General features: G+C 35.8%; 1 protein-coding gene across 2 annotated transcripts in view; it reads left to right on the forward strand.

Annotated features, from left to right (window-relative positions):
• The window catches only part of CAMK4 (calcium/calmodulin dependent protein kinase IV), a 237,158-nt gene that overhangs the window by 173,852 nt on the left and 38,190 nt on the right, over positions 1-25,116 (forward strand). For both annotated transcript variants that reach the window (XM_019659146.1, XM_019659145.1), the window contains one exon: positions 2,609-2,681. In XM_019659146.1, coding sequence (XP_019514691.1) covers positions 2,609-2,681 — 73 coding nt within the window. The remainder of the gene's footprint in view (positions 1-2,608; positions 2,682-25,116) is intronic.

Below are 25,116 nucleotides of genomic sequence, written 5' to 3' on the forward strand. Positions count from 1 at the left end.
AATAATCCACTGAATATTGCAATCTATTTTCACATTTTGTTTGACCCTGGTACATAACAGATATCTAAGAAATAAAAATGGGGGAAAAGATATTTCATCTTATATCCTTTGAAAAAATGATGAAGTTTTGTTTCTTGACAATGTTCTCAATAATTGAATGAAGAAAATTTAAAAAATTGAAATTTTTGCATCAGTATAGTTTCTCTGAATCTTGATAATTGTGATCATTGAGGTATCTTCTTATAATCCATCCTTTTATTTTTTGTCATATCTGTTCTCTTCTGCTTTCCTCACCTTCCATCTTGTATTTTTAAAACATTTTATAGATTTTAAATTCAACTTTTAACACTAGTTACTTTAAGAACTTAGAACTCCTTGCTAAAACATTTTCTAAAGGAAGATATTTTCTGAAAAATAAGCTATTTGAGGAATTAACAGTTTAAGAAAAATGTCAATGCAAATTACAAAACTTGTTGAAGTTTTGTCTCTTTTATGTTTTGAGTTGACCTCTTTCAGACATGTCTTACCATAAACTTTTGTCTACTGAAAACATCTTCTGCAAGTTAGTAATCTACAGTGCTCTCCAAAATGTATTTTCTCTTAAAATTCTGGTAAGATACAAGGAGCAAAAAAGTAGTTTTTCCAAGTATTCCCATAAGAATAGACAGAGGAAAAACTAGGACAGAAAAAACAAAAAACTCACAGACAACCCCTATAACAAAACCAGGTGACAAGGTCTCCCCATGAAGCTTAAAATACAAGTGAATAAGGGCAAACTATTGACAGTTCCAAGAGCCACGTGGTATTCGCATAATGTAAGAGGAAGCAAAGGGAAGCGAGAGTACATGTGATGGACCGAAGAACAGAACACTCCAATCTTCCAATCATTGGGAAGCAGCATGGGCCAATGAAAGAGGAACAGCTGAAATTATGGGGGCTTTTTATCATCCAATTTTCTGAGAAGTGCAAAGGCTGCACACACAGTAAGGCCTGAGGCAACTAATGTAGTCAAGTCCCTACGAACTCCTGGAATTAATATCTGGAGCTCCTTAAGAAAGAAGTTCTATGTTTGGGATGAAACTGCTAGGAAGTGACTCCAATAATCAGATTAAGGATGCTAGAGGCAAGGGAATGCAGTTCCAGATAGAGAAGAGATCTCAGAAGTAAGAGGTCATATTTTTTAATGTTTCATGTTAATAAACAGAAATTCAAGAACTGTGAAACTAGAGAAGACATCCTGACCCATCTCTCAACCAGAAGGGTGAAGGGGAATAAGAGGTACAAACCTACAGTTATGAAAAATAAAGTAAAATAAGCTATGAGGCTGTAATGTATGAGTACAGCACAGGGATATTAGTCTATTATTGTAATAACTTTGTATGATGACAGATAGTTACTAGACTTAGTGTAGATCACACTGTAAGGAATATAAATGTCAAATCACTATGTTGTACACCTGCACTAATATAATATTGTACCTCAACTATACTTTAATTTTTTAAAAAAAGAAAGAAAACCAATTTGGCTTAAAAATACGCAGCAACAGAGACGTGTCTTGGTTAATTGCAATACAAAATGACTATAAGAGCGCAGAAAATAAGGAGCAGAATAAGGTTCCTTTAGGCAATGAAAGCATGTCAGGAGGATATAGCTACAAAATACATAAAACTATAACTTAATATTACAAAATAGACTATAATAAAGAAAATCATAGAAGAAACAACAATATCAATCAAAAGTTGAAAAACTTATGTATGTGTATAATTGTACAGCCCAAAGATGAAAACCAAAGCAACAGAAGAAAACAAATACGATGTATTCTAATTCAGGAAAACATTCCTGAAATTAAAAAAAGAAAAGATTTCAACACGAAAGAAAAATTACTTGCCCACATCCATGAAAAAAGAGCAAGTCATTTATTTGGGAAAGAAAACCAGACGGAGGAGGCGGGGAGAGTGGGAGAAAGGCAGAAAGACCTCATTTGGACCTTATTTGGATACTGACTCAAATAAACAAATAGCAAATTTTAACATGCCAAGACAACTGGAAATTTGAAACACTGCAAATTTGATAATGTTAAAGAATTGTAATTTATCAGTGTGACAATGGCATTATACTTATGATTTTTAAAAGACCCTTTATCTTTTAGAGGTATCTCCTTAAATATTTACAAATGAAATTATATAATATCTGATATTTGCTTGAAAATAGCAAAGGATAGGAAGTAATTAACTGGATAGATAAAACAACATTGGTCATGAATGAATAACTTTTGAAGCTGTGTAACAATTACAAGCGTGGTGTATGGTATATTGTCTACTTGGTATATAATTAAAATGATTTATGATACAATGTTTAAAAAGAAAGAAATTTTGTCCTCAGAATGGATAGTTCAAGCCTAGACAAAATAAATGTTTTTCATTTTCCTAAATCCAAAGATTTCTAGAGTGACAGTTTATGGAAGTCTTTTTCCTGGAGTTGTGGTAGCCTGTTGCAATGGCTCGGATGCATCTATTTTAACATTAACTTAATTAACTTCTTTTAATGTCCGCTCAACTGAATGCAGGTGTCTGAGAAAATGTCATGTTAATTTGTTGTTTTGTTTCAGGATCGTGGAAAAGGGGTATTACAGTGAACGAGATGCTGCAGATGCTGTTAAACAAATCCTGGAGGCTGTTGCTGTAAGTATGAAGTGACAGCAATAGTGTAATCCTGATCGATCATGTCTTTCTTCCTTTTACAAAATCATCATTGAAGAAATGTGTGTCAGTGACAAGCCAAAGAAGTCACAGAAAGAGTATGAAATATTTACTAGAGAATATTTATATTTTCTGTTGATGACTCAGACTCTGAAAGTTACATGTAATGTCATAAATGTGTTAAAATAATTTCCATTCTATGATTATGAAACCAAGTCAGACTTTGGTGCCTATAGTTGTTCTTTTCTGTCTCTTTTTTTCCCCATGAGTTTGTTTCTTTATTGTTTTTGTTGTTTGGTAGGAAAGTGGAGAAAGGTTGAATGTGATAAATATAGACCCTGGAGCACAGAGACTATTGATTTTTCTTTCAAGGCAAGAAATGAGTGTATTAGAAGGAAAAATTATGACAATTTTGTTTTCTTTTTAAAGGAAGGATATAAGTTAATATTTTAGAATAGAATGAAGTTTTGCAAGTTAATAATGGAAACATGCACACACATTTACAAAAATATATATAATTTTGAGAAGATTGTTTGGATTGAATTAATAAGAAAATATTTGCGTAGATAAAACAGACTCAACTGGTGAAAACCTTCCCATGTATTTAATGATATTGAGTATGTGCTTAGACACTTGGTGATTCATTTATTGAAAATAAAGCCAGAACAAATTATTCTCTGAAAGATAGGGTGGGGCCCAAAGGGAGCTATTTATCAGGAACAGTTAAAAAGACAAATCTATATAAAACATACCCAGAAGTAAAATCTATTCTGTTTTCCAGAGTCAGCTATCTAACCAAAATCATTATTCAATATCTTGAAAAATCAGCTACACTAACATAAACACATATCCTATGAATTTTACCCACAACCAAAATAAAAAGGGAGGGAGGAAAGACCCGGAAATCTAACTAGTTTCTGTACTAAAAATGGTGAAAAGGAAAAAAAACAGCCTTCACAATCATTGCATAGGGCTGCTAGAAATAGCAGATCTGTGATGTAACCAAATCCATTATTGAGCCAAGTTCAATTGGCTTTATAACTCAGTCTTTCCAAATTATTCCTTCTGATAAAAGTGTTTTGGTCTTTTTGCTATGGTAGGGGATAAAAGCTAGACAGGATGCCATAGAATTTTACTCTAAATACACAATACAGCTCCTAACTACATGAATATTGAATCTCAAATTCATCTTCTCACCATACCCAAACACAGAATATTTACCATCCCTGGTTTCCTATGCTTGCCATTATGAGAATGATTTTTTTTACCTCTTCCATTACCTCAGGTCCATCTTCCCTGCTTTGGTTGCATCTTCCTTCAAATACCCATGAACCTAATCTTGCTCCCTATCATGCTATGACTATTTGGGGCTTGCTGTTTTAAAACAAAACAAAACAAAACAAGACACATTTCTACTTGCTTCCAATGCTTATCTTTAAAGAGTTCTATAATCCTCTTTTGCAATTATTGTTTTTGTTTTGTCACTTCTGTGTTCAGTCATGGCAGTTTTATGCTTTTATTAAACACCCATTTTGAAAACTTCATTTCCTATTACTACTATATACCATAGATTATCTATTTAAATAAACTTGCTGGCAATGACCCACTGTCACTTTACCAAAATCAGGCAGGCAGCTGGTATAGCAGTTAAGAGTAGTTTGGGAGTCAAACAGAGCTGGGTCCAGTCTCCAGACATGGGAGCATGAGTCTATCACTAACCACCTCTGAGCTTCAGTTTCCTCATGTAAAATAGACATTCACCTAACAGGGTTGTGGGAAAAGCTAAGTAGATAAAATATGGAAGTCATAGCGATGTTCAAAAGAGAGGAAAAAGAGGATAAGCAATTTCAGATTCAGTATATTCATCTAAAGATATATTAGATGTTGTAAATCTACAGGAGGTGCCAAAAAAATATACACATTTTTAAAAAGGAAAAAAAATGTATTAAAATTGTAGTACTCAATAGTACTCAATACATACCAATAAGAAAAGATGAATACAAGTCACGTTTGATTTCTGAAATTATAAGAAGTGCTCAAAGTGGTTACCACCAGCGTCCAGACACTAATGATTATGGAGAAGTACTGCTTGAGCATAGATAGCATCTCTTAAAATGTGTATGCATTTTTTTGGCACCCTCTGTATATACATACCTACTCCCCAGCTAAGTACTAATATCAAAAACAACTGGGGGCTGGCCGAGTGGCTCAGTTGGTTAAGAGCTCGCTCAAGAGTTTGAGCTCTGAGCAACAGCAGTTCGAGTCCAGCCCGAGTTGAATTGCAGAAATAGTGTCTATTTCTGACTCTTTTGATAAATTTTCATTTATGTATTCAGTAAATATTTATTGAGCACCTACAGTTGTTTTGTTTTTTTGTTTTTGTTTTTGTTTTATTAGCTGGCAGGAGCTCAGCTAAAAAAACAAAAACAAAAACAAAAAAACAAAACAACTGTAGGTGCTCAATAAATATTTACTGAATACATAAATGAAAATTTATCAAAAGAGTCAGAAATAGACACTATTCTATATTTTGTCTCTCTAGATGATGACACATTTACTGAAATATCCTTGCTATCATTTTTCTACTCATCTCATATGAAACACTGCTATAACTTGCTTCCATTCATGAAATTCTTTCCTGCTCCCTTACTATTATTTAATTCTTTTCCTGTCATTCAAAACTCACCTTCTTTAATATGTTCTTTCTGGTTGCCTCCATCCATTTAAGTCACCTCTTGATTCTTTTGGTTTATCACAGTGCACATATTTCAATTTAGTGATACCTCAGGTAGCTGATGGGGAGAGCGCTGCTCTTATTCACTGAATGAGAAATGGATGCTTTCAGCATCAGAATTTTCCACCTATTGGAGTTCCACCATTTAAGGAATAACTGAGATGCTCCTACATAGGACAGAGAGACTAGAGTTTCAAGAACTCTATTCTAGGTCTGCAAGGATGGATTGAGTAGTCTACTATTATTTCCCAATTTAAAATAAACAAACAAAAATGTTATTTTACCTACTCGTGAAGCTCCACAAAGCTTCAGTTTAAGAAGTAGGTTACCACATTCAAGTCAAACATTCTTTGAAAGAAGTCTTTTAAAAAAATGAAATTTTCTCTGACTGCTGCCACTAAGGGTTAACTTAGAGAGAAAAAATTAAAGTCATTTCTCCAAGTGCTTCGCAAGTGGAAAGCAAGCAATTTAAAACTTGTGAGAAGTGGCTGACATTTATGTAATAGTTTATTGTCAATGACAGCTATAGATAGCTATAAAAAAATAGGACAGTAGGTAGCTCAAAGTGATCAGTGATACACATCACATTTCCTTGGGTCACATGCTCAGAAGACTGTATCTAGGCTGGTGTTTGAAAGCACAGAAGCATAAAACGTAAAGATTGAAAAGTTCTTGGGAAATATGTTTCAGGTATAATTATACCCGTTAGGTAATAAATCTTGCAACCTTTCCCTTCCTCCCACTTCATCCCAATTCTTGCCCCCAAATTTCACAGTGTTTTTGTTTTGTTTTGTTTTTCATTTTGTTTTGTCTTTTTGTTTTTTATTAAAGTTTATTGGGGTGACAATGGTTAGTAAAGTTACATAGGTTTCAGGTGTCCAATTCTGTAATACATCATCTATATATCACATTGTGTGTTTACCACCCAGAGGCAGTTCTCCTTTCATCACCATATGTTTGATTCCTTTTACCCTCATCTACCATCCCCTATCTGACTGTAATCTTGCTCCATCTGCTTTTGAGCTTTAAACAGCATTTTTGAAAGCTTTTAAAGTGAGTTTGAAAGATGTTTCCCCTTTTGGGTTTGAATTCATTCAGTTAGTCTTTGAGAAAGGTCCTTATGCATTAATGAGTGTTCTATCTTCTTGAAATGAACCCAGGTAGTCCCAAATTAAAAGGTCTAGATCAATCTGCACTTTCTGGAAGGGTCATCATGATGTCATCTGTCATAAAGCACTATGCCAAACCTTAAAGCCTTCCTTTTCCATTCACTTATAGATAACCAGGGAATATTCCATCTCCTCTGACATCTCTTACTGGTACCACCACCTTCCTTTCTCTCCTTGCTACTACTGATATCATGTTTTCCTGTTTCCAAATAAAAATCACCATCCCCCTCTTTCTTCCACCCCCGATGCCACCATCCCTCTTTTTCTAGTGACAGTTCTCTGAGGTGTGTCTTAATTTCAAAGCCAAGACTTTGGAGCCTGGAGAAACCTGTACATATAGAATATACTGAATTTAATAAAATGCAAGGACATGGTCGAAAAACTGTTAAAAATGTCTGCTATCCCAGCACATAGATTTTTGGTTAGAATTGTTTAATAATTGTAATGATGGGGGTAAAGTGCAGCAAACAAATGCGTGTAACCCATTAAAGTTATGGCAACCAATGTGGTATCTGAACATCAAAGAAAAACAGTAAGTGGACATAATTATAGGGATGCCGACAAAGATGAAATATTACAGGCTCCTTTCGGTCAATTTTTTTAAAAACCTGTAATCTCCCCTAAAAAAGAACAGATTTAGCCTATTAGAGAATCAATTGATAATGAATTGATGACTAGATATTGACGAACTGGGAAAGCAAAATAAGAACACTAACCTAAGGGATTGTAGAGGTGGCAACTTTGGGAAGCGCCTCTCATTGGTTCTATGAGCATTGGAAAACCTGCAGACTGGAATCAACATCTGGTACTGGAATGACGTGCTACTGCAGCGTGAAAAGGTGTTTCTAGGCTGCATGGAAAGAACAAGCAGAAACATAGACTCAGAGCAAATAGGATGGAGCACATCCCTTCATCCTCTTCCAGTCTCCCAGTCTCTCCCTAGCGCCCCCCTAATGGCAAAGCCAAACAGGGAGACTGCAGAAAGTGTGGCTTGTGATTCAAGTCCCAGCTTCGCAAAGTAGACGATAGACTGAATAAATGAGAACTGTAAACAAAAATAGTGTCAGAGATACAGAAGAAAAACTGAGGGTTGCTGGTTGGGAGAGGGTGGGGATGAAGGAGAAGGGGAAGAGACGAGATAATATAAATTTGGTAACGACAATATGGTCTCTGGGATAGAAAAGACAGTCAGGGGAATATAATCAATTATGTTGTAAATACTTTTTAGGGGGCCAGATGGACTCATGTCTTGTTAGGGAGACCACTTCATAGTCAGTGTAGAGGCCTGACCGCCACACTGTATTTCTGAACTGATGTTGAATAATATTGTATGTCAAATATAATTATATATACATATAGGCACGGGACATGGAGTAGAGTGTGGGAATGGAGTCAATGGAATTGTAATAGATAAGTATGATATCGGGGGTGGGAGGGCAGTAGATGGGGGAGGGAAGGTTGTTTCTGTGTGAAGGGTAAAAAGGATAACTATTGCATTGTTTTGTACACCTGAAACTAACAATAAAAAAATTTAAAAAATTAAAAAAATAAAAATTTGGGGTCTAAAAACTGGGTGCATCTTATACAGTGGTTGTAGATTTTTTTACTTGCATTTCTCGCAAGTGATGAGGAGTTGTATGAATTTTTTGATGAATAAAACTTGAGTTCAATAAAAAAAATAATAATAAAAAAAGTAGACAATAGAAGCATGGGTTTAAAGTTGAGAGACAACAGCTGAATTAATGGTACAGGAAGTTATTGGAAGACAAAAATAAATTCTCAAAGGTCCTGTTATCAGAGTCTTCTAAAATGTTCATAGTCTTTATTAATGTCCACGCAGTGGTTCTAGAGATCAATGAAACCAAAACAAAGGCAGCAGCATTAAAATAAATTGCTATCTATATTTAGAACTGAGTACTGTGCTTGATAACATTTATAGGTTTAATGGACAATATATTCATTATGCAACTTTACATTATTTGACACGGTTAAGCCATCTTCCACCTAACCTCTTATTCCCTGTCAGCAGAACCAATCTGCCTTTATAAAGATGAAAATCACCAGAACTTCTTCTCCTAGTCTCCCTTGCAGCTAGGCAAGAGCATATGACCTGATGCTCACCACTGAGTTTTGTGAGCACTTGGCTTGCGAGTTCTGGGAAAAGTTTCCCCTTAATAACAGTAGATCCAAGGGAGCAAAATCCATTTCTCTTTTTCACTCTCATAGTTAAGTTTGCATGTGATGCTAGGAACTGCTTTTACTGTCTTGTAATTATGAAGAAAAACATAACTGTGCTGAAGAAGACAGAGAAAAAAGTAAACACGGTTCAAATTCTCCTCCTGCTTGATATCTCGTGGAATATAATAAGTTTCTCAATATTTCTACCACTTTAAATTGTAAATCCTATTACTTGAAGCAATAAGATACTGAACTTCTGCTTGAATAAATTTTTTAGTATATGCTGATTCTATGGTCAGAGCAAGTTGTATAATTTTCTATCCTTCTAAATATAACACAAAAGGCATATTCCTAGATGAAAAAAAATGGTCCCAAAATTTCTAAAAATTGCATTTCGCTGCATATCAAATACACACCCACACACTGATAAACCAGGATTAAGTATGATTTGAAGATACAATGAGGTTTAAGGTTATTAACAATAAGCTTGCTTCTGACACTAATTCTCTGTTTTTGTGAATATTGTTCTTGCTTGGACCCATTTATGGTCAATAAAAAGATTCTGAGAGTTCAATTAAGGAATAAGAGGCTAAAACAGAAAATGTGTTTTTCTGTTTGTCTTTAATTTGTCAGTTCCTATAGTATTTGTATTTATTTCTGGGAGATTTTTGTTTCTCATTATTCACATTTGAACACTGATCTCTGGGGGATGGATTTTAATGCAAGACTGAAAGCATTGAAACAATACACTGATAATTTACCAGTAAAACATAAAAGTGGTTATATTTTCTTACTGAGAATTGAGAGATCAGTTTCCAGAGAAGAAATGACAAACAGTTCTATTAAATTTCTAATATTCTGATTTATAACCACAGAATAAAGTAAACTAGTGGCCAAGTCAGAACATAGATAATTTACCAGGAAAAAAAAAATTTGGAACAAAAAAAAAATCTACATTCTAAAAATTATAGCGCAGTATTAAGAAACTGGAGAACTAAAAATAATTCCTGGGAGGGGGGTATCTTTCTCAGTAAATGTTTCTGTAAATCATCATTGGCGCTGATAATAATGATATCAAAAGTTTATCAAATTCTAAGTGGCTTTCTCTCTTTTTTTTTATTCCCAAGAGAATCACAGTAAATTGTGGACTATATATCTAGGAATTTTCCAGTCACTATACACAAAACCTTGTGTCAATGATTACATTCTAAATAGCTTTTGTTTTTTCAGGGTTTTGTAAATGTTGGACGATGCCAACAATTCAGTTCAACCCATTACTGATTCTCTGCTCTGTACCAGACTCTTGGATGCAGAGATCTAGGAGCTCACCAATTTAGAAGGCAGATAGACACAGAAACATGTATACAAATTGATGTGTTCTGCAGATTCAAAGGCATGAGAGGGAGTGAAAGTTATTCCGCATATCTAGAGAGAAACTGAGTCAGAAAAATCTTGCCAGAGGAGTTATATGTGAGTTGCGTTTTAAAGGAAAAATCATTGTTTTATAGGCAGCCAACATGAAATACAGGGAATTCCAAAAATACTCCTTTTCTCCTACAAAGTTTTAGGGAACATAACAGAGTAAAGATGCAAAGGCATGAACTGCTGGTCTTCAGATATTGCTAGAAAGTAAAGTGCACAGGGCTTGAGAGAGAGGTAGGGAGCCTGTCCTTGGGGCTTACGTGGCCAGTGAAAGAGGGTCACGTGATTCTACACATGAGGAAATCCTGAGGGACTTCGGCTGTGGAACCATTATCCTGTTGGCAGCATAAAGTCCAAAAGCAGTGAGGCCAGTTAAGAGGATATAAAAATGTCCAGCCAAGACATGTAAAGCGTCTGAAGGGACATGGTTTGTGACTCCATGAATGAAACGTGCTAACCAACTAAGCCCAGAATTTCCCTTGGATCTTCACTGTCAGTATTCATGAATGTTACATATGCAAAGACTTGGAGATTATGAAAAATAATCTAGAGCAGAGAACATGCAGAGAAGAGGACTTAGAGGATTGATAAGAACGTCTCAGCAAACTTTCTCACCTTTATTAGCATGTAACACTACGTTCTCTTCTCCTAAGCTCTGTGCCCACTTGCTCTCTGAGGTTTTATTCCATTCTCTTCCACCCAGTCTCACAGTTCCTCTAACGACCTCTTTTTCTTCTATTCCTGTTTCCTTCTCCTACTTTTTTTTTGTTTGTTTTCTTTTGATGCTCTTCTTCCTCTCCTCTGGCTGAGAACTAATGACAAATAAAAACACAACAGCAAAAATGACATTTTAAGAGACCCACCAGAGCCTCCAGGCCAGGATAACTGTGTTACTACAGACAGTGTACATTTTAGGTCCCCAGGAGAGCTATAGAAAAAAAAAAACACGGGGCACAATCCCGGACTACAACGATTTAACAAGGAAAAAGAGGATTAAAAAAATCACATCTAAGTTATCTTTCTTGGAAGGAAACGCCTTGAGATTGTCTTCACTTTACCAACAGCCCATTGACGTGTTACGGACTTGAGGTTACTGAGGAGATGTGACTGGATTCTGGTTCGATAGCCTTGGATTATGGTCTTTAGAAGTTCATTCACAGCTGGTTTGTCAGATTTCAGCTGGTTAGGAATGAGAGTCACAGAATCGTTGAATTGGAGCAGTAGAATTGGAAAAACCTCAAGTTAGGGTAGGAAATACTGTCGAATTAATGGTAGCAGCATGAAGGAAAAGCACAAAAAAAGGAAACAAAATGTAGTAACAGACAAGTGCTCACAGTGTCCTTATGAGATCAGGAAAGGCATGCATTGTTCTGTTTCTATAGATGACCTATAAAGAGTAAAGTGAGTAAAGAGAAAGAAAAAAGCTGTAAGGGAATATGGTTTTAAGTAATATAATAAGTTTTAATTATATTAAAAAATGGTGATTCCAAGTAGGTGTGTATAGACCATGAGAGGAATGATATTATCATACTATCACAATACCTATTTTATTTTAAACGAACTTGGTATTTTGTCCTATTCTTTATTTTAAACGAACTTGGTAATTTGGCCTATTTTCTGTTCTCTGACACCATATTGCACATATATACGTATTCTGTTCCTCTGACACTGCATGCTCGGAAAAGCTAAAATTCAGAAAAAAAACTGAGCAAAGAATTCTACCACCCACGATGTGCCCGGTAGGAAGACAATTCCTTCTTTACACTGATGTGGTTTATGTGCCACAGCCTCTATCTATGGGCCACAAGAGAAGGACTCTCAGCTGGAAAGATTCCTTTGAAAATGATTCTCTTTTAAGAAAGAGTGATTGTTTGGGAATTATTCAAGTATTATGGTTTGAAGGTGAACAGTGATCCTTTCTTTGTATGTGTGCTTGTCTCCAAGAATGGGACAATGACTAAGGTTAGACTCCAGTTAACTATTTCTATGTTTTTCTTTCATTGATTATTTATTGGCGAACGGGGGTGGGACCATGAAATTAATTTCCTTTTTCTCTTGTAATAGTTGTCTGTCCAAAAGCTGAAGTATTCCCTGTCTTGAGGGAATGAAGTCCTATTTTGTATTATTTGGAACAGTATGAACCTATTACTTACGATGTCTTTGACTCATAAAAAAATGAATTTTTAAATTTTTTTTTATTTTGGGAATGGCTAATTCACAAATAGTGTTGAAAAAATGAACAATTCTTGCAATAGTCAGGTAGTATTTTTTGTTTTGTTTTTTGGTTGTTTTTTTTTTTTTATTCTGCATCAGGAGAGCTTTCAAGAAATATTCTAATAATAGTATGTGGGCTTCACTCCTTGAATATGGAATTTTGATTTTATTATTATTAAATAATTCAGAGACAAATTCTGCAAAAAGTTTTACAAAATATTTTACCTGCCTAATAAATGAGAAATATTTGTTTTAATAAAGATGTCAAATTAAAAACAGGCATAGGCCTTGGTCATAGCCTATATGCATTGCACCAGTCATGGAAACAGAAGGTTAACTTTTTTATTTTTTCCTCAGTCACAGTCTTCAGTCTCACCTCAAGTGTATAGCTCCTGGATAAGGAATGCTTACTAAAGTCCAGTTTACTCACTTTGCCTAAGGTGCATAGTTCCTCAATTGGGACAATGGGGATGCTAGTGTAATTTGGGCAGGGCAATTCTTTGTAGGTAGTTAGCATTCCTAATTGTCTAAACTTGTTCAGGCTGCTATAACAGAATGCCACAGACTGGGTTGCTTAAACAAACATTTATTTATTTCAATTCTGGAAGTTGAAAGTCCCAGATCAGGGTGCCAGCATGGTCAGATTCTTGGTGAGGGCTCTGTTCCTAATTTACAGACTACCACCATCTTGCTGTATCCTCACAATCTCTGGTCTCTTCATCTTCTTATAAAAACACTAATTCCATCCTGGGGACTCCACCCTCATGACTTCGTCTATGTATAATTACCTCCAAAGGCTTCACCTCCAAATACCATCACATTTGGGGATTAGGGTTTCAATATATGAATTTGGGGTGGGGGTGGGGTACATAAACATGCAAAACATGCAACCCATAACACTAGTCCCAATACACTAAGTGCCAGGGGAGGCCTAGATATCGTGACTACAAAAAAGAAAAACACTTCCACACAATTTCCAATAGATCTAAGTGGAACTTTCCATTTAATCTGTCTGTCCTCTTTCTCTCTCACTCTCAATCTCTCGTCCTTCTTCCTTCCTTCTCTTCCCAGCAATCTCTACCTTGTAAATTCCAGAGAATCATTGCCACCTAAAGTTATGTAAACACCATTGCAGTGTATGAAGTGCCAGACATCCTAACAATTCTTGTAAACTTATTTGCTTACTTTAAGGAAAATTTCAGTAACCACTAGAGGTTTCAAGATGTTTTCTTGACCTAAAACAAAAGTACGCTTCCTCATCCCAGTGTCCTAGCATCCCACTTTATGATTTTGCTTTTTGTAAATGTAGTTTAAGGCCTCTCTGTGCAATATTCTCTTTATTTTTAGCTCATAAAAGAAGTATGGTATAATTCTAATGCATTTTATATGATGTATAGTTAATATTAATCTTCCATGATTCCCGACCTCAGTGTTTTCTCCTGATTATTTATTTTGTTTAAAGTTTACAGGGCCTGATCTGTTCATTTTTTAAGGAAATACTTTTATAGATATTATCAATCCACAAAATTTTGCTGGAATATCAGGGCTCTGCCTACTATGTTATAAGTAGTTGGTGGATTAAATAGAGAACTACTTATCTGTGCTCTGCACTCTGAAAAATATTCAAAACTCAGATTTTATTAATAGAACATCCCAATTGTTTCAAAAGATATGTACAAGTTGCATAATTATATTGGCAAATATAAGAAAATGAGTAGATTACATCTATAACTTGGAATGTAGACAATGGTGAGTCACATTTAACTGCCCTTTGTTTTCTTTATGTGGCAATATACGTTGAACCTTTCAGTTCTCAACTTGATACAGCACACCTGCACATTGGAGATTATTGCATTGGTATCTCTGTAGTCCTCAGTTTTCTCCACTTTTACTCTGTGATATTGAAAAGACTTTGTTTAGACCTATGAGATTTATAAGATAAAAGCCAACATTGTATCTCAGCATTTCCCTACTTAACCCTCCGGTATCTCCCCATCACATTCACCCTGTATATGAGGCCCTCCATGTCCCACCTGAAAACACCCCATGCTGACCTCGTGATCCTTTCTATCCATAGCGCTCCTCCACTTTGTTCATGGTGCTCCAGTAACTTTCTTTCCCTCCCACATGAGAAACTCCAATCCCTGGAATTTTGAACTTTTGTTTAAAACTAGAATATAAATTCCCTGAGGTCTTGGACCTTATTGTACTATGTCCAACACCCAGAATGGTTCCTGATACATATTGGGCATTTCATAAATATTTGTTGGATGAGTCGACTGACCAAATACTGAAGTGTTCATTGCTTCATCCATCTCTTCATTAATGCATTCATGTACCACCTAACCAAACAAATGACAAATATTTATTGAAAATATATTTAGTCCCTACCACTATGGAGTCATGAAGAGACATATGGCACTTGTGTGCCAAGAGTTTATATTTGTGTTCTTTAGTTCACCATTTGCTAACTGCAAAATATCCAGCATATTAGTTTTCTATTCCTGCCTGACCAATTTACCATCAATTTAGCAGCTTAAAACAATTCAGTATCTCACAGGTCTGTGGGTCTCAAGCCCGGTGGGCTCTTACTGGTTTCTCTGCTTAGAGTCTCACAAGGTGGAAACCAAGGTGTTGGTCAGCTGGGCTCTTACTGGAGTCTCTGGGGAAGACCTCACTTCCGAAGTCATTCAGGTTGTTGGCCAAATTCACTTCCATGTCATTGTGTGACCAAGGTCCCTGTTTCCACACTGCTTGTCAACCAGGAGCTACTGTCAGCTCCTGAAGTCTGCCTGACTCCTTGGCATATGCCAGCTACATGTCAAAGCCAGCTACAGTGCTTCAAATTCCTGACTTTTCCTGATGTCAGCTAGAGAAAACGCTCCGTTTTTCAGGGGCACATGTAATTTGATTAATCCTACCTGAATAATCTCCTTTTGTCATTTAAGCTAATACAGTCATAGGAATGCCACCTCATCATATGAATAGATTCCACCCACACTCAAAGAGGAGGGCATTTAATATAAGGGCAAATTTCATAGAGGGGTCATTCTTAGAATTCTGCCTATAACACCCAGACCAACCTACTCTTAATAATCGGGGTGTGATACAATGGTTTTCTAAAAAATGATAATAATAGATAATCAACCGAAAACATGGTTTCCATGGGAAAGTAATTTGGAGATCAAAGGTTGACCCAGACACAAGGATAAACTTGAATGTCATTAGTTTTCAGGTCTTTCAGAAACTCATTCACTGACAAATCTTTGGTTTAGTGTTTTTTAATGTGTAGCGGTTATTCTGTGTTCTCATGCTCTTCTTTCTTTTCTAATTTTTTTTCTATTTTTTCAAAATATATGTCAGGAAATCAATTCTGTTACTTTAGAGCATTAAGCACAACAAGCACTTTCAAAGGTTTTCAAAACTATTTGCCATATCTTAGAAAATAATCTCAAACACAGATTAGTGATCAAAAAGAAGGAATGATGGCTGTGGCTGAAGTTATGTGTGTCATCTTGGCACATAAAAATATAAATATGCAATATACTTATATGCATTTGTTTTTTCATATTGCTCTTTGACTTTTTATTTTTTTCCTCTTAATAGTATGCCTTGGTCGTCTTTCCATTTATGTATTAGTTTTCTATTGCTGCGTAACAAATTACCATAAACATTAAAGTTTAAGACAACATCCATTTATTATCTCACAGTTCTGTAGGTCAGAAGTTTGTCATGACATGACTAGATGCTCATAATTTCAAAATCAGGGCGTCAGCAGGGAAGGCTGCATTCCTTTCTGGAGGCTCTGGGGAAGAATCTGCTTCCAAGCTCATTCAATTTGTTGGCAGAATTCAGTTCCTCACAGCTGCCTTGACACTTGGCCTTCTGCATTTGCCAGACTGCAATGGCACATCAAATCTGTCTCGTGTCTGAATCTCTTTGACTGACTCTCTGCCTTCTACTTCTTTTTTTTTGTTGTTTTAAGGCAAGTCCCCACCCTGCTAGTGTTTCCGGTAAATTTTTTTTTTTTTTAACTGGGGAACAGTGTGTTTTTCCAGGACCCATCAGCTCCAAGTCAAGTAGTTGTTTCAATCTAGTTGTGGAGGACACAGCTCAGTGGCCCATTCAGGGCTTGAATCGGCAACCTTGGTGTTATGAGCACTGCACTCTAACCAACTGAGCTAACCAGCTGCCCATGCCTTCTATTTTTAAAGGTTCATACAATTACACTGGGCCCACCTGAATAATCTAGGACAATCTCTATATTTTAAGGCCAAAGTGATTAGTAACCCTGACTAAATGTGCAAAGTCCTTTTTGCCATGTTATATAGCATTTGCAGCCTCGGAAATTGTACAAACAGTGGAACTAAAGCTGTTAAAATGCCCAATCTAGGCCTGACAACATTGCCAGGCATCTGTAGAAGTGTTCCTTACTGGCCTTTGGTATTCTGGGTCTTTTAAGTTTCAATCTGTACAAAACTCCAGTCATTTAAAGCAGTCTTGTAGGATATTAATGATTTTCTTCACTATCTCTTAAAATCAAGGCATATGAAATGTTTGGTCTATTTTAGTTTCTCTGACATCCTGGCTTACTTCTTAGAGAACTTCTAAACCCTAACCTAAAGTTCTACCCACTTCTTTATTCACCTGTAATAAATTCTGAATCTAACTGCATATATTTGTTTTTATTTTTATCTTTTTCTATTCCTGAGAGATGTAAGTTCAGAATTTCAACAACTCTACTTTCTTCCCTGAACTCCCATGGCATTTTCTAGAACTGGTGTGTAGCACTAGCTACACTATGTTATGGTTAGTTTACTTGGGCCTGTCTCCTGAAGTAGGCAGGTTATCTCTAAGCTAGGAATAATGACTTATTCATCTATATCTGTCATCCATTTCCTCTGCCCTCTACCCACCCCCCTACACACACACACACACACACACACACACACACACACACACACACACTCCATATGCCTTTTCTGTATTCATAGCACATAACATGCACAATATGTATTCATTGACTTGAATCCAATTATTTACAAATCTTGTTTAGGATCCCAGCATTTTAAGTTCTAGGGATATTTTAGAACTAGCTTTATATTCATGGTTTGTAAAAGACAATAAGACTTCAAATACATTGAATAATTCAAGAAACTGTTAAATCACATTACTTTTAAAAACCACATTACTCTAAAAAATGATAGTGCTAATCCAACTTTGCAGGAGAGCACTTTTCAAGGAACATGATAATTTTTAAATCTAAATAAATATACATGGAATATTTTTCTCTGTTTGGGAAAACAGGTCTAATTGTACAGAACTTGATATGATGATAGGTACAGGGGAAAATCCACACTGAAAAACATAATTTCTCACATGTACTCTTTGCATTCTAATCTTCTACTTTTCAAAATTTAACCTTGAATCACTTAAACTTCTATGAATAATGTGTTGAATGTACCATAGGTTCTGACCATCTGTGCAATTTATCCTTTGAAACATTCCCTTGAGTGTTGGAACTGATCCAAAACCACATTATCTAACTTTTAAATTATCTTCCTAACTTTTGCCTATGAAATTACTGTTACAGAAAGTTAGCCACACTCTAGGTTTATTGTCTCTGGATCCTGCAGGATTCCAGAAATGCAATCTTATTGTTAAGTTCCTATCACCGAGAGAGCCTCATTACACACTGATTCACAACGTTCATACCTTCTGTTTATCCATATAATGGGCCATTTAGTAAAGGGGCTAAATGCTTATGCTCTATTCTGCTAAAAACCTGAAAGAAGATGGAATCTTAAAAGGAATATGTAATGGGATGAAATGTGTGTAAAACTTAATAATAACTCAGTGATAATAATAAAGCCAGCCGTCACTATCATGTGTTATTAAGTACTTACCATGAACCAAGCTTTAGCCAAAAGCTTTATGTACATCATTTCACTTAATCTTCATCCCTATAAGGCTATGGGTCTCATTCTATTCATTTCACAAATGAGGAAACTGAGATTCAGAAAGGTTAGGTAACTTTTTCAAGATCACACGGCTCGTACATGGCAGAATCAGGATTAGAATGCCAAATGCAAGATGACTGCGGAGTTGATGCTCTTAATCCCTCTGCCATCTACCTTCCTCTACCATACCCTGATGTAGACGATGTTGGGCTCAAAGCCAGAGACACAGATGAGCAGACAGAGGCCTAAGCACCAACTGCGGGAATTCAAAGGCTAACACAGAAACGAGACAAGTGAGACACATTCATTTTAAAGATCACACAGCAGGAAAAAAGTCACACCTATTTTTAGACACAGGCGCTTTGCCGCAGGTGTGCCTGTTTATGTTTCCCTCTGCTTTGTCACTCTTGGGTTCTGTTCTTGAAAACTATGTACTTGACATAATGAGAGAGAGTCACTTTAATGCTATAATTTTAAAAATCTGTCGCAAATAAATTAAGAATATGTGCAAATGCATATTCTATTCTTTTTAGGACAAGAGTAGGTGGGAATAATAATAGCTCCACAGATGTAACTCTTCCAGGTGCAGTCAGCTCTGTAAGTTTTTCAATATCCAGAATGAGGGCAGCATCAAAAGCTGAACATGCCTGATATGAGATAATAGTAAGAAATTGCATATGAAACTTATTCAAGTCTTTGAAGCCAGATTCAACTTCCATTCAATTATTGCATTTCTTCACAAGTAGTTGCCCTTTTATGCCAGTTCTTTGGGGTCAGAACTATAGTGCAGCACTCAGGAGGTGATTATCCAGACTGGTCTTACCTGGCTGGTATGTGTGGTTCTGGAGTCTGCCAATGACCAGGCTGACTTTCAAAACAAAACTTCCTATTGGCTTCTCCTTCAATATTTTGTAGAACATATCCGTTTTTTCCCCCCTCAAAGTTAAGTCTAGCAACAGATAAAGAGACTCATCTTGAAATAATTCAGGACTTTTTCATTCATTCATCCAAGCTTTTTTAAATTATGAGGAATTATGAGAAAGATAGGCTAAAAGGAATTAGCATGTTTTTTTAATCACAATATAACCATGAGAGAAATAACTGATAAAACTAAACTTCATTAAAGTTTAAAACTTCTGCTCTATGAAAGACAATGTTAAGAAAAGTATAATACAAGCCACAGACTGGGAGAAAATATTTGCAAAAGACACATCTGGTAAAGGACTGTTATCCAAAATATGTAAAGACTCTTAAAACTCAAAAATAAGAAAACATACAACCTGACTTAAAAATGGGCCAAAGACCTTAACAGACACCTCACCAAAGAAGATGTACAGATAATAAATAAGCATATTAAATGCAAATTACAACAATAAGATACCACTATTAGAATGACCAAAATCCAGAACAATGACAACACCAAATGCTGGTAAGGATGTGGAGCAGTGGAAACTCTCATTCATTGCTGGTGGGAATGCAAAATGGTACTGCCACTTTGGAAGGCAGTTTAGCAATTTCTTACAAAAGTAAACCTACTCTTACCCATACAATCCAGTAGTTGCACTCCTTAATATTTACTCAAAGAAGCTGAAAACTTAGGTCCACCAGAATCCTGCACATGTATGTTTATAGCAGATTTATTTATGACTTCCAAAACATGGGAACAACCAAGATGATCTTCAGTAGGTAAATGAATAAATTGTGGCACACCCAGACAATGGAAAATGCATACTAATAAGCACTGAACAGAAATGAGCTATCAAGCCATGAAAAGACACAGAGGAAACTTAAAATGCATATGACTAATTGAAAGAAACCAATCTGAGAAGGATACATACTGTATGATTCCAACTATCTGACATTCTGGATAAGGCAAAACTATGGAGACACTAAAAAAATCAGTGGTTGCCAGGGGTTGGGATGGGGCAGAAGGGGTGACTAGAGGAGCATAGAGGGTTTTTAGGGCAGTGAAAATACACATTGATTTAATAATGATGGATACATGTCAGTATGCATCTGTCCAAACTCATAGGATGTACAACCAACAGTGAACTGTAAAGTAAACTATGGGCTTTGGGTGATTATCATGTGTCAAAGTAGGTTCATCACTTGTAACCAATGGCCCACTCTGAGGGGTGTTTACGATGGAGGAGGCTGTGCCTGTGTAGGCGCGGGGAGTATATGGGAACTCTCCAAACCTTCCCCTCAATTTTGCTATGAACCTAAACCTACTTTAAAAAACAAATTCCCTTAAAAAAGTACTTTGAGTTTTCTTTAAAATATCTATCTAAACTTTTCTGGCTTTATATATTATATATTATTACTCTCCTCAGATGATGCAATGTTGAAAAGAACTGACTCTGAGATCTCACATAGGCAATGTTATAACAAAACAATTCTGCAACATGTTTGTGGTCAAATGAAAATTAAAATTCAATTGTGTAAATATTCATAGGACAGGGTGATGCATTAAAGTGAACTTTTATAGACCCCAAATTGAGAAAGTAGACTTTGCAGGTAGGCAATAATAATACAGTTATCCTTCACATACTCATTATCCAGACATTTCGTTGTAAAAATGATTTTAAATTACTGCACCTGGTAAAGAATACAAGAATCACCAAATCTGATATCCAGTTATTGATGTGTAGCACAGACTGAAGCCAAGTATCCACCCTACAATGTCCCGGCTCCCAGATTGAGATTGTCTCATTTTAGGGACATTTTAGGGACATTTAGGGCTATAGTGCAATTTTCAATATGTCAATATGTTTTATGAAAATCACATATGTAGCTTTGAGAATTATGCAATAGTTCATGAAAAGCCCAATCCTATTTGATTTGGCTTACATTGTCACCTTAGGGTGGCAATCCTGGTATCTCTTGCTATTGATAAAGTCCTGGTTGGCAGCCAGAGAGAGTACAGACATTCTGTGGGCTACTGGGCTACATGTTTCTGATTAGCAAGGAGATGAGTCAGTTAATGATTACTTATTAAATGTTGTATTATAAATACACTTTCTAAATATGGCCTCTACCACATGAATACCAACAAAAGTGATCCTTGGAAATATAAACAGTAGTAACTGTTAAATGATCTATTAAAATGATGTGAAGTCAAGCCAGGCAAAACTATTCTTTCTGCACCTTAGAAAGCAGGGCACTAGTAGCCCAAAGGCATTGGGCAAAAGCTCCCTATACATTTACTTCAATGGGAGAAAAGGCAGAATTATTGAGTGACTCCAAATTCTCTCACTGGTGCTTTCTCTTATATTTCTTTTTTCTGAAAAGTGGCATCTCCAATATCAGTTCTCCTCCTATATGGAACAAGCCTGGTATTCTAGAGTTTCTGTCTAGAAATGTTCTGACCTGATTACAGGATTGTCTTTCACTTTTAACATCCAACCTAGGAAAGTAGATTGCTGAGCAGCTAAGGACTAAAACCTGAGATTGCTCAAATGGTGTGCAGAGCTTTGCGGATAGGATATGCTTTCTCCGATTCCCATCAACCTCTGTACTGCTGCTCAGCCTAGTGGTTCAGATCACACACTCCAGGCCAGACTATGTGGATTCAAACCATATCACTGTTGCTAACTGTATGAACTTGAGCACATTATTTAACTTAGCTGTTCTTTGTATGTAAAATGGAGAGAATAGAAATATATATATATATATATATATATATTATAATACATATAGGATATAATAGGATTAATATATTTGGTAAATCCCTTAGAACAGTGCCAGTCACATAGTAAGTGCTATATTATAGAAAAGTTATTAAATAAAATTATTTAAATATGAGTTTTGCATGATTCACTCTTATCTGCCTGTCCTTTCGAGGCATTTGAGTTTGGGATTCCTATTTTTAATCTCTTAAAGTCGACTTTTAGGATCCTTAGAGTCATCCTTCAGCGAGGGTTTAAAAAGTCCTTACCTGTAAAGCATTTATCTAAATTTATTATAATCTACAACCTTGTTTAATAGGAATTGATACTCTAATACAGGAACTTGGTGTTTTTTTAAAAGTGTATATGAGTTGAGGCCACTTAAGGCTTAGAAGTAACAAATCGAATGAAGCTTTCAGGATTTGATGAAATTGTATTCTTTAAATGAAATGTCAGAACATGACATATTTGATCATTTTTATCTGTAAGTATCAAGGTATTTTATGATTGTCATAAAGAATCTCTGAACAACTAACATATATAGGCAAAGTTGATTTATTTTATAATTTTCTGAAGTATTACTCTGAAGTATTTTAATTACTAAATGAACTATTGCTGGTATCTGAAAATTAGTAACCTTCAATGTAATTCCTCATATAAATTCTTTAAGCAGGTTGCTTTGGTGATATATTTGTATAATAATTATATATTTCATATATTTCATATATTTAGAATTTCTTTAATTTGGTAAGTTTTCATTTTGCTTCAATAAATCTTGAAACATTTATTCCATAAATTATGTAAACATAGTATAAATAGTAGAATATAATAAATGGATACTTAATCTTTATGTGGAAGGAAATATGGCCTATAATAGTTAGATTTAAAAATTATCAAGGGGATTATCTCCAAGACTCTCTTTAACTTAGTTAATATGATTTTTATCCTTTATAGCTCTATAACTTTGGATTCATTTCATGTCTGGCACTACTCTCAAGCACTCCACAAAAAGGGAAGAAATTCTTTCTAACCAAAGAGCAAGCTGAAATTATTTTTTTCTTTACTATAGGAAAACTCAGAAACTTATAGATGAATACAGTAGAAATTCTGATCAATATTGAACTAAGTGCAGGGTTTCTCCAGTTGTCCTTCTTTCTTTCCTTAGTAGCTTTAGCTACATTTACTGGTACACCAGTAATAGTGATAGGTTCAAAATGTTCTCAAACACTGAAGATAATTCCAATTTTAGATATCAAGTAAAATATTATTTAGAAAACATTTAAAATGTCTGGAGTAATGCTTGCAATGTCTGCTTCTGATCAAGATGAAGGAAAAGGGAACTAATTTACACTTTTCCCTGAAACAACAAAAAGCAGACAAAAATATGGAGCATGGTTTTTAGACATTGGATGTCAGGCAGCCTGGGACGGCGATCCCTGACAAAGGGAATGCAAACAATATCAGTCCTACAATTGCCTGAAGATAGTTTCAAGGCTGCCATATAGGGAGGGAGAAGCCAAGAGGAGCCCAGCAGTTTCCCCAAGATGAGGAGACAGAATAGAGAGTCTGAGAGGCCAAGGAAGCTAGAGATCACAGAGCAGCCCACCAGAGAGGAGAGAGCTGCACTGAGAGAGGTCTCCAGAAAGCTGCAGATGTCCCCTCGCCCCAAGTCTTCAGTTGACTAGCACATGCATGTGAGTGAACTATCCAAGGTCAGGGAAAGAAGCATGGGTGAGAGGGAACAATGCTTGCAGCTCACACAGGGATGGGAAGAGTTTGTGTTTCCAATAGACAGCGCAGACAAATTTAACAAATTTTGAAAGCAACCCTCAAAGGATCAAACTATTGTCCAAGAAGTGTAGCTTAACTGCATCCAGATTAAAGCTACAGAAGATCACAAATATACCTGTGTTTGTCCAGCACCCAACAATGTAAAATTCACATCTATCACCCAGTCAAAAAATATGAGAAATGCATGCAAAAAGCACATCCAGAGTGAGTAGAAGAAAAACTAATCAATAGAAACAGACTTAGAAATGACACAAATGAAATAAATAATATACAGAGACCTTAAAACAGTTTTTATAACTGTATTCCCTATATTCAAAAAGGTAGAAGAAAGATTGAGGTTGTTGAATAGATTCATGGCAGAAACACAAACAAAGACTGAAATCAAACATCTAGAGATGAAAACAGCAGTATCTGAGATGAAAAATATACTAGATGGAATTAACAGCAGTTAGAAATTTCAGAAATAAAAGAAAGTGAGCTTGAAGACATAACATTAAAAATTACCCAAGGTGGAACATGGAGAAAAAAGACTGAAAACAAAATGAACAGAACATCAGAATATCATTACATATGGATATATAATATATTTACACTTATATATTATATATGTATAATTGGAGTCATTGAAGAATGATGGCAGGTAGTATTATATTTGAAGAAATAATATGCACAATTTTCCAAATTTGATGAAACTTATAAAGCCACGCATTCAAGAATCTTAACAAACCTCAAGCACAAGGAACATGAAGAGAATTATACCAAGGAACATCATATTCAGTTTCCTTAACAAAAGATAAATAAAATAGCATAAAAGCAGTCAGAAAAAAAAGGCACATTATATCAGAACAAAGATAAGGGTGACATTAAATTTTTCATCAGAAATAATGCAAGAGACAGTGAGATAACATCATCAAAGTATTATAAGAAAAACAATGGAACAACCTGATATTCTAAAAGTGAAAATAGCTTTCAAAAATAAAGGCAGGGCCAGCCGAGTGGCGCATTGGTTAGAGTTGGCTTGGGACGCCAGCTTTGAGCAGCAAGGCTCCAGTTTGGAACCCACATGAGGGCCAGTAATGTTGCTCCCTCTACAGCTAAGATGGTGAACAACAGCTCAACCTGGAGCTGGGCTGCCGTGAGTCACCGGCGACTGCGTAGGCTGCAGTGGGGCTGGCCGGCAGTGGGCATGAGCTTTCGTGAGCTGCCGTGAGCCACCATGAGTGGCCTTTCAATGGCCAGCCAGTGACTGCCTCATCCAAGAAGAGGGCAGTGATAATACCA

The sequence above is a fragment of the Hipposideros armiger genome, unplaced genomic scaffold, assembly GCF_001890085.2.
Source record: "Hipposideros armiger isolate ML-2016 unplaced genomic scaffold, ASM189008v1 scaffold_296, whole genome shotgun sequence".
Lineage (NCBI taxonomy): Eukaryota > Metazoa > Chordata > Mammalia > Chiroptera > Hipposideridae > Hipposideros > Hipposideros armiger.